The sequence below is a fragment of the Chenopodium quinoa genome, unplaced genomic scaffold (assembly GCF_001683475.1).
Source record: "Chenopodium quinoa cultivar QQ74 unplaced genomic scaffold, ASM168347v1, whole genome shotgun sequence".
In the NCBI taxonomy this organism is placed as follows: domain Eukaryota; kingdom Viridiplantae; phylum Streptophyta; class Magnoliopsida; order Caryophyllales; family Amaranthaceae; genus Chenopodium; species Chenopodium quinoa.
The window spans coordinates 1,560,100-1,571,401 of record NW_018743955.1 but is presented as its reverse complement, the minus strand read 5'-3'; the positions used below and the strand labels follow the sequence as shown (position 1 = coordinate 1,571,401).

The following is an 11,302-nucleotide window of genomic DNA, read 5'->3' as shown; positions in this document are numbered from 1 at the left end:
TTGGTTCTTTCCGTCATTTGAGTTGGGGGTACATTCTATTCCTAATTTTTTCATATCTCTCCATCTACATCATCTTTCCATTCTCTACATGCTTTATCCATATTACAACCTTCATTATTCTTACCTTCTTCCATCCATGCATGTTGAATCGAGTTTGAGTCATGTGATTGACCAAAAAAAAATGAGGGTAATGATGAAACAAATGCACAAGGCAAGCTTCTCACCAAGATTTCATGCTTTTTTTTTTTTTTTTCAAACCCTTTCCCCAATAAGTCTAGCATAGGCACCCTTTATCCTCCTTAAATTTATTTCTTAGAGTTTGATTTTTACCCTTCACTTTTTAAATAAAATGAACATTTATTTCCTAACATATGATCATTGTATTGCCCAAAAAAAAATTATCATGCCAAACTAAGCGCAAGGTAGTAGAAAAACATAAATAGGCACCGAGTTAGTGGTACCGGTTTTTAAGAACCGGTGGAAAAAAAATTAGGCAGAATTAGTATAAAAGAAATGCCACCGGTTCAAACCAAACCGGTGCCAAATTGGTGAAATGGCACCGGTTTAAACCGGTGGCAATTCATTAATGTAAAAAAAAAAAAACCGCCCCTCTTGTTTCTTTCTCTTTCCTCAATCTCAAGTTCTCTCTCTCTCTTCTTTCTCTTGTCTCCTCAACTAAGATCTCCCTCTTCTCTCTCTCTCTTTCCTCTCTCCTCAACTAGATCTAGGGTTTCTTATTTCTACTCCACCTTACCCTCGTACATCTGCTTTTCCGGTGGCCGTCCTGATCAAATCCGAAACAAGGTTCTCTATTCCGGCGGCTTCAACAGTTTAACATGGTTGGTAGTACTGTAGCATCGTTTATTCCAGGTAATTCGCTTCTACAAATTCAATTTCTTAACAATTTTGGGTAAGAATTAGTCTATGAATTTATATAATCAACTATGGGAGTCGACTGATATAACATGCAAGGTAGAAAACCCATTTTTTTTGCCGAATTATTCAAAATGTGAGTGTTTATTGAAGTCAATTGATATAATCAATTAATCCTGTCACACTATATTTGGTTTGGTTTCTCTTTTTTTTCAATTGTTTTGCGATTCTTTGTTATTGGTTTAATATGATTATTTTCTTGCTAATTCTGTATTAAATTGTTGTTTTATTTTCGATTTTATTGTGATTTTTATTGCAATTTCTGGCAATTTTGTTGATTGATTATACTCTATGTTTGAGTTGGGTATGCAAAATTAAAGATTTTCCACCCAAGTTGGGTGTACTCGTGTTGCTGCCATTCCTTTTTTTTTTATTGGAAGTATGATGGTTTATTTTGTTTTTTGATTTTTGTTTGGTAATTAATCTGATGGGGTTTTTGATTAGTTGTGGAATTAGTCTTGTTTGTTGGGTTTCGGGGATTGGGGTTGATCTGATTGGATTGGGATTTTATGGGTTTTCATTGAATTATTGTACTTTAATCTTATAATGTGGAACTGTGATGGGTTTTTGAGATATGGTTGATTTTGGATTATGAGCTTAATCTGGGTGTTTTTATTTTTGAGCTTAATTTAAGCTAGTATTACTCTCCAGGTTTAATTAAAACTACACTACTTCTTGTCTTTGATTAATACACACTCTGAGATCTCTTATCTTTGTTTGTTGATGCAAGTGGCTGTCGGAAATGTTATCTATATTGAAGCGAACAATGGGGCAGTTAAGTGGGTGGGAATAAGTGATGCTTTTTCCACAGAGTTCGACCTTGAGGCAAAGGAGTCTTTCCCACTTCCTAAAGGAGAAGTTCACAAAATAAAACAAAAAAAAAGGAAATTGTGCAGGTTTGTGAAGTGATTATTTGGGTGTTTTGGATTTATTTTTGTTCTCCTTTAGCTTAATTTGGGTGTTTTGGATTTTTTTTTTTTTTTTTTTTTTTTTGTTTCTCCTTCAGCTTAAGTTCATTGAGACAAATTATGAGCTTAATTTAGGTGTTTTGGATTTTTTTTTTGTTCTCATTCAGCTTGGGATTGTTTGGAATGGTTTTGTGAGTATACTAGTATCAAATGTGATTTTATTTTGTGCGATTATACTAGTAGCTATTTTTGTTTCGTGATTTTGTTTGGGATTGTTATGTTGGATGATTGCTTTGTTTGTAATGATAATGATTTTGCTACTTGGATTTGAAAAAATCTCGAAAAGATGATATTTTTAGTTGTTTTGGTGGATTGATTGGTATGATAATTGATTTCTCTTTGTTCTTGGTGTGTTAATTGAGGTTATGTGTATTAGAATGAATTTTTTAGAATTACTCTTTGTTTCCGTTGGTTTAGGTCCTGTATTTTTTAGAGTGCGTGTTATCAGGTTTATGTAGCTACTCATAACAAACTTATGTAGGCGTTCGGTTTAAGATGAGCACTGTAATATTTATAGAAATGAGCACTGTAATAACAGACTTTCTTGTGTCCTTATTAATTTGAATGATAAGTAAATTGAGTCAAGTTTTGTGATTTTACTACTGTGATATACAGATTGGACAATTGTAGATTAGTTCCTGTTCTTAATAAAAAGACGACTATAGCTATATATGAACAGCTTTACGTCTTTGTCATAAAATGTGGAAGTGTTAGTTTCAAGCTTGTGTAAATGTGTATTTGATCCCTATTGTGACTTGCCTAGATGGGAGAACCTTAAATTTTGAGCCCCAGGTTTTTGGATTTAAATGAGTAAAATATGGAAGTGGAGTTCAAAAGAGAACATTCATCAAAATCAAGTCATGACTCTTAACAATTGCACCATTTTTTTTTCTTTTTTTTTTTTTTTTTTTTACTTTCATAGGACTACAACAATACAACTCACTAGTAGTCATGACTCAGTAATTTTTTTAATTTTCAATATGACTTTGATTGTTTTTAAATAATGTTAAGTGTATGTAGTGGGTTTTGATGCTTGTTATTGGTTGAATTGTGGGTAAAATTCAGTTTAGAATGTTGGCATAGTACTTAGATTCAATAAAATGATTGAACATTCTACTTTTGTAAAATGAAATTAAAAAATTGAAAGAATAAAGAAGCATATGAGAAAAAGTAGACTTCTGTTTATGCATTATATTCCTGGATCTGTTTAGCCGCTGCCTCGCAAGGCTGCTGCTTCATGCTTCTATGCCCTGCTGCTGTTCTGATCTCCTGATGCTGCTGCTATGCTCTACGCCACTGTTGTAATACTCTCGCTGCTGCTAATCTGCTCTACGCTACTGTGAATTTGGTGTTGTTTTGCTTTCATATTTGCTTATAAAATTTTCATTTTTGTCATCTGTTTTTTTTTTATTATTAATTTTTTTTTTTTGAGTTGTGCCTCAAAATTTTGTTATAACATTCATAGTTTCTGCATATTTCAAAAGACAGAAAGAAAGAATCAAAATTTAAATGACCGAATTGAATTATTGAATTCTAATGCTATATTGTCTTTTTAAGTCTAATACAGAGTACATTTTCGCCTTAATTTCTCCTATTCCGTAAAAATGATTATCTATGATTATAAGCAGACTTTCAGGCAGTGTAACAAACTAAGCTTTTTATTAGATTGAAATTTTATCATTTAGTTTTTAATAAAGCTCTCTGCTCTCTCAAGCCTGATCAGGATGTTAACTTGGTAATTAAGGGGTTCAAGCTGCGATTTTGACAAATTTAAAGATGCTACTGCTGCCCTGCAGCTACTGCCTCGCAAGGCAGCTGCTACCTCGCAAGGCAGCTGCTACCTCGCAAGGCTGCTGCTGCTGCAGCTACTGCCCGCTTCTATGCTCTTGTTGTTCTTCTGGTCTACGCTACTGCTTCTATGCTCCTGTAGATGCTGCTGCTATACTCTACGCCACTGTTGCTAATCTGCTCTAAGCTACTGTTGTAAATATTATTACAGTCGATCTGTTACAATATAAAACTATATTCTTTTTTTTTTAATTAAAATTGTAATGTTACAGCTTTATATTAATAAAAAAAATATAAGTTTATATATATATAAGTGTTTATGTATCAATTTAAGTCAAAAAAATGCAATATATATATATATATAATATATATATTTGGGGCATTAATGGCACCGGTTCTTAACCGAACCGGTGCTAAAAATTATATTATTGGCATCGATTCTGAACTGAACCGGTGCTAATAATTGTGTTATTGCCACCGGTAACCGGTGGCAAAAACTTTCACCTTTTGGCATCCCTCACATAAACACCGGTTCAAAACCGGTGCTATAGGGGGGGTTTGAACCGGTGCCCTTTTACAATTTTCTACTAGTGGTATACCAATGATTTGAGGCAGCCCTTGTAGCCATATCATATCACCTTTCACCCTTCAAATATGTAATCATTTCTTGATAGCTTCGTCTAACGATTGACCTTTCTTTCTTCAACCAACATCTACCTAACCTTAGGATAGGAATACGAGCAGAATAAAGTAGAGGCCTATTATTAGGGCAGGTTCTTTCTCTTTTAGATTGGATCGATTTGTACCTTTATCCCCGAACACTAATCATGGTTCCAGACCTATTGGAGTTAACGATCTCCTGGATCGTTAAGGGGTGTAAGCTTCACCTTGTGAACGGTTTACAAGTTCCTAAAACTTGTTGGCGACACTTTTACTCTAGCTTCCTTCACTTTGGACGCCACCATGCTTAAGTGTATGATCACAGTGGGGTTCAAGTTTTGGGTAATGCTTGAAATATTCCCTACAGTGATGATAAGTTGATCAAGTATGATTGTAGGCTTTGTTTGAAGTGCGCCTACGTTAAGCATGTTGTGAATATGCTTGGCACTCATAGGAAGAGGGAATTAACATATATTATTTGGGACAAAGAAAGTAGGGAGCCTCCAACAAGTTTTTAAGGAACTTGTAAACCATTCACGGATCATTTAAGGCAACCTGACAGGGTAAAGTCGTATCCCCAAATCAAAAGTAATTCTCAAATCCTCTAACTAATGTAGATAGGGAAGTAGGGTCGAATCCACAGAGAAACAAGTCTTTCTATTCCTAATTAACTAATATAATCTAGATTATTAGGTAACCAATATATAAGTTGAATATGAGACTAAACTACGAAGGTTAAGAATAGGAAGAAAACAATATATAAAAGGATCTAGGGCATAGGTTCACCAATAAATAATATTTCAAGTTAGAATATAATAATCATTCATCAATGCATACATTAGTCAGATTATAAAGGGTTTTCGCTACGTATTATAATCACACAATTAATTTACCGGTATTAAATCTCATCTTTCGAATCTCGACCTAACCATTTATAAATTAACCTGCCTATTGAAACTAGACCTAAACATCAATTCTCATCTGTCGAATCTCGAAACAATATCGTCAAACTCATGCATAAAAGATCAGGCCTAATCTAGTCACAGAGCATTAAATCAATCAATAGGAAATTAACCTAGCATTGACAATCAACAACAATAAATCACCCCTTCATATTATTTATGGATTCCCATAAACCCTAGAAATAAAACTACTCACACATAATAGAAACTAAACTAATCAAAGTAATAAAACAAGACATGATCAAAGGAATAAAGTAAACAACTAAGATTAAGACAAGAGAAATAGTTACCAAAAGAAATCTGGATCAAGAATAGATTAAGAACAAAAGCATAAGAGAGAGAATTAATCTAAAAACTAAGTAGAGAGAGAAAATCTAAAAGAGAAGGTAATCAAAATTTACGTACATAATTCGTACTTAAACATTCCTCAAACAAAAATTAAAACAAAACTAATCATCTCCTAAGAAAAACACGCGCCCGAACGGGCGAAGAGCCGCCCGATCGGGCACGCCTTTTTACTTGCCCATGCTTGGTATGCCGCGCCCGATCGAGCTTACACTCACCCGATCGGGCGCGCTTTTTCCTTGAAGGTGCTTATGCGCGCATCCGCCCGATCGGGCGTATGCTTTCCCGTTCGGGCCCGGCTTCTTCTTCGAGGCTTGGATTTCGATTGGGCTCGATTCCTCGACCCAATCTGGATTTCCTCATCGGGTCTTGATTAATCGATCCAATAGCCCCGGTATCACATACCGAGCCCTTAATCACCGGCTCTCACCGATCCTGGGCTTCAAGAGTGGTCGTGTCCTTCTAGCTTCCGTAGTCGATCCATGAAAATCCGGGAAAATGCTCCAAAAGTGCAATTTCCTGTAAAACTCAACTAAAACTACGAAAACACTATAGAACACAAATTAGTAATAAAAGTGGCCCTAAAGAGCCAAAAACACTACTAATTATGACCACGGGACGGGGGTAAAACACTATATACATTGGACATATCAAACTCCCCCAAGCCAAACATTTGCTTGTCCCTAAGCAAAGAGCTCATCAATGAACAATAAAACATGCCTCATCCCAATAAACAAAATCAAGCACAAACGATTCAAGATAAATCTAATGAACATGCTTCAATGTCAATCAATCTCATTCATCTAATCATCCTTTATCCCCAACAATTGTCAAGTAAAGCAAACCACATGAGCATATAGAATTCAAGACTAGTGCTCACGCACTCAACTCTCATTTATGTGGCGAGTAAAAGATGTACTCGATCGCTCTCCAACCAACCCCTTTATTTGTGAACAATGTTCTCCCATCTCACACTCTCGTGTGTTTAAAACAATGAACGCTCAACCTACTAGTCGACTCGCAATATGTCAAATCATAACTTGCATTGATAAACAACACTTTCACATTCATACAACTCTATGCACAAAGGTCGAAAGGTCTTTAAAGCTTGTAATGTAAGGCTAGGGTAAAGGGTAGGATAAATTTAGGAAAATGTGAGAGTAAAGCCATGCTAAAGGGAGCCATATCCTAATAAAACCCAAGGTCACAACAAGTGATGACCAAATCATCTCCAATCACAACTCAACTCCACAAAAGTTCACCAAATAATCATATATACAACACAATCTCAACACTTACATATTCACTCACAAAATATGATAATATAAAATAGAGTGAAATAAAACAAACTTTGAACCACTTATTCTTCTTCTTTCTTTTTTTTCAAACTTGAACTCTTTTTTTCTTTTGAACTTTTCTTTTTTTTTTTTCTTGAACAACCTTCAAATAGAACATTTGAACATATGAAACAATTTTTTTCTTCTTTGCTCTTTTTTTTTTCTTTTTACCTCATATTGGAAATTTTCAACTTTGTAACACAAAACATCAATATTTTCCAATCATAATATCAAAGAACAATTACTCTTCTTTTATTCCCACATTGTGCAAATAATGTGCACACCACAAATCCCTCACCTCACCAACTAATAGCTCCCCCAAGCCAAGCTTGGGACTAGTAACCAATGGGGCTCATATAGGCTTGTAATGTGGCTAAATAAACAATAAAAGGGCACAAGCAACAACATGGGTAGCAAGAAGGGAACAAATGTATCTAATATCATCTGAAGGCTTCCTAAAAGAACAAATGCCTTCGTCCTCCTCGATGTGCATAATATTGAGCTATATAAACATTACTAATAGTTGTAGACCAATACTCAAATTCATTGACATACCAGGAACTAACACACATTCCTAACCAAATCAACTAGTCAAGAACTATATTCACAAATAGTTGGCAAAATTGACGCATGTTTAGGAATCTAAACAATTAAACTTCAAATCATGATCAACAAATTCACAAATCTCATTATCATATACCAAGAATCAAAACAATATTTTCTAAGTATGGGACACAGGGAAGCATGATTTACAATTCATTGGAACGTATTTTTGAATTTTTTTTGTTTTTTAAAATTTTTTTGTATTTTTTAATAAGGAAAGCAATAAAAAACTACACTAGGAAAGCAATAAATAGAGAAGAGAGAAAGAGAGTTACCATATACAAGAAATCTCCCCCCCAAGCCAAATCAAGCAATGCCCTCATTGACTTGGGAAGGTAGATAGGAGAAGCTACTCCTCATCATCATCCATCCTCTCATACCCTCCTCCATAGCTCGAGCCGGCACCACCTTGGCTCGTTCCAGCACCACCATAACCCGAACCACCTGCAAAGTAGTTAGGGTTCACATTTCCCCCCATACCCCCAAGAGGAGCATCACCCCCATATCCATGGACTGAAGAGTAGTCCACATAAGTACCAAATTCTTTGGGGGTGGAATACCCTCCTTGGGGGTATTGGAACTAGTCGGGAACTAATGCCTCGGGGGGGATAGCCCCTCGGCGTGCATAGTCATCGTACATAGGGTATAGACCCCTTCCAAGGTTCCTCTCTATGTAACCTACCCGACCATCCAAGGTGCTTAACCTAGAATCTAGGTTTTGCATCATGCCCTCTACTCTCCCTTGCCCCATCTCTATACGGTCTAGTTGGCTTCTAAAAGCCGAAAATTCATGGGGGCATTGGGGTCGACGTTATAATCGATCGAGGAAGTGGGTATGCCATAGGTGAAGGGTGGAGGTGGTGGGTAGTGTGGTGAATGGTGTGGGGGGGGGGGATTAGTCTTGGGGTGATTGGTGGGGTTGTGGTGAAGGGTGAGGTGCTTGAACCTCGCCTTGACCGTTAATCTCAATGTGTAAGAAGGCTTCCCCTTCTCAAATTTGGTCAAGGCGGGGTTGGGTAAGGTAAAGGCTTGGTCTCTCCTACCCAATTGTCGGTGGACTATCCACCAAGTGTCACCTCCCACGGGTTGCACCCAATTTAGGCTCCCTAAATAGGCTAGGTCCATGAGGTTTGAGCCTACTACTTTCCTATGCCCATCTGGGTTCCAACCTAGGTGTTTTATGGCAATATGGGTCACTAAACCCCCCAAAATAAATAGGTGCCCTAGACCTACCCGCTTCGGCCGCATTGGCCGCCCTTTGGAAGTGATTGGCTATCCTATGGGGTATGTTCAATTTTTCAGCATTATGGATTACATAGGATGCCAATAATTCTAATTCATCCCTCCTCACATTTGTCGGTTCATGCCTCCCAAAAATAGTGAGGCCAGCAAATCTTTGCCAAAACTTTGGGACGGGATGTTGAATCCACGTCCCTTTGGCGTGTTGGAGGTTAGCCAAACCCTCCCCAGTGAGTCTCTTGTAGACCACGACAATGTGGTCTTGGGAGGGTTCGATTGGTTTATCCGATTTTAATTCAAACAACTTCCCAAATTCTTTAAGAGTTAAACGCACATCGTTGTTCAATAATCGGAATTGCACATGAGTTATTATAGCATTCATCTTAATAACATTAAAACTAGAGATAAATTCTAATGTTAAATAATCATATGTATCATGGAACATTTGAAAGAAACCACTCATGCCTATACCCTTAAACAATTTTTCCACATATTTATCAAGACCTAGTCTAGATAATGTAGGATGATGAAAAAAGCGGGTTGAGATTACCTGTCTATCGATGAGATTTAGCATCCTAGCCCGTTGTTCCTCCAAGGTGATAACAACCTCCTCCCATCCCGGTACTTAAATCTCCGGGTTGACCATTGGTTGTTGTTGCCTTGAACTTTCGCCCCGTTGTTGTCTAGAACGCTTTGAAGCCATATGTAGGTGGAAAATTGGGTATTTGAAGCTTTCTCTCTCTAAGGGTTAGAAGAATTTATGAGAGAAAGTGGGAGAAAGTGGGTGGAAAAAGTAGATGAAGGTGTGAGGATTAAGAATATGTAAAAATTTTGAGATTTTGATGGGTGAATTTGAGGAGATCTTGAAAAGAGACTAAAGTTGAAGGTTTGAAAATGGAGGTTTTAGAGAGAGAAAGTGTGAATGAGAAAGAAGAAGTAAGAAAGAAAAAGAAAAGAGAAAGGGAGAAGGAGGATAAATCCTCCGGACAAAATAGGCGCGCCCGATCGGGCAAGCCTCGCCAGATCGGGCGAAGGTAGTGTATGCGGAATTGCAAAGTGCGCTGCGAACTCGGACCTGGAAATCGCCATTTGCTCGCCCGATCGGGCGAGCTTCGCCCGATATTTCTTTTTGTGGCACTCAATTTCTCCAAAATTCCGCCCAATCGGGCGAAATTTCCCTTGATTTCTTCCCTCACTTGCGCGCCCGATCGGGCAAAATTAAGCTCCGATAAAATCAATATTGCGCGCCCGATCGGGAAAAATATTCCTCAAATCTGACCCTTAGGTGCGCGCCTGATCGGGCTAGCCTCGCCCGATTGGGCCCGTACCCAATCCTGGAGCTTCTCTTTCTTCGCCTTTTTCTCTTGAAACCTCCGTACTTTGTGATCTAAAACCTGTACAAAACACTCATGAAAGGTAAAATTCACTCTCCTCACCTCTATAAAAGAAATAAAAAAAATAAGGGAAAATTTAATCTAGAAAGCAAGAAATACGGGTTGCCTCCCGCAAAGCGCTGGTTTATCTAGGTCCCGCATGACCTTCTTACCAAGTAAAATAACTAGGACCCTTGGCCAAACGCTTGATCGGGCGGTTTCTCACCCGGTCTAGTGGTGTTTTGGCTACGACGCGGCTTCCTAACATGCCCTGTGGGACGCCAATTCACTTTGTCTGGTGGATCCTCCTTGACTTGGATTGGGGGGTCTTCAATGCTACGCACTAAAGATACTTCTTTGATCGAGAGTTGCTTCAAATTGTTATTGCAATTAACACTTGCAACTCGATCTGGAAAAACACTTGTCGTAGGCTCAAATTGCACAACTTGCTTGATCGATTCCACCTTTTCGTCCTCAAAACCAAGACCAACAGTGTAGAGTGCTCTATCTATTGCATCTACTTCCTTTTGCCATTTGTCTATCTCATCTGAAAGGGATGCAACACAAGATACCGCCTCCAAGAGATCTTTTTCAAGAGCTTGAGGCTTGTTAGAATAATTCTCAACCACATTAACACTAAAGCATTTCTCCTCTGTCATGGGGCTTTTAGGGGTATTATTAAGATTAAAAACAATTTTATCATCCCCTACTGATAGTATTAACTTACCACTTCTCACATCTATGATTGCTCCTGCAGTGTTAAGGAATGGTCTACCCAAAATAATTGGGGTTTGCATATCCTCAGCCATATCAAGAACAACAAAATCAACAGGTATATAAAATTTACCTACTCTAAGGGGGACATCCTCTAAAACACCTAAGGGGTATTTGAAAGAACGGTCGGCCATTTGTAGAGTATTAGTAGATTTTAATTTATCCATATTCAACTTGGAACATACAGATAATGGCATGACACTAACGCTAGCACCCAAATCACACAATGCATTATAAATCATTAGATTGCCAATATGACAAGGGATAGAAAAACTACCCGAATATTTTAATTTAGGTGGAGATTTATTCTGAAGTACGGC

The 11,302-nt window shown here is 37.6% G+C and overlaps 1 protein-coding gene across 2 annotated transcripts; it reads left to right on the top strand.

Moving 5' to 3' along the window:
* The first annotated feature begins 620 nt into the window (after nucleotides 1–620).
* LOC110689162 (ruvB-like protein 1) lies at nucleotides 621–3,987 on the top strand. Of its 2 annotated transcripts, none has more exons than XM_021865890.1 (3): nucleotides 621–870; nucleotides 1,664–1,829; nucleotides 3,646–3,987. In XM_021865890.1, the coding sequence occupies exons 1-3, from the start codon at nucleotides 837–839 to the stop codon at nucleotides 3,863–3,865; spliced, it is 420 nt and encodes a 139-aa protein (XP_021721582.1). In that variant the 5' UTR covers nucleotides 621–836; the 3' UTR covers nucleotides 3,866–3,987. The 2 variants fall into 2 exon arrangements, with proteins under 2 accessions (XP_021721582.1, XP_021721583.1); XM_021865891.1 differs by having other exon boundaries at nucleotides 3,616–3,986.
* The last annotated feature ends 7,315 nt before the right edge of the window (nucleotides 3,988–11,302 follow it).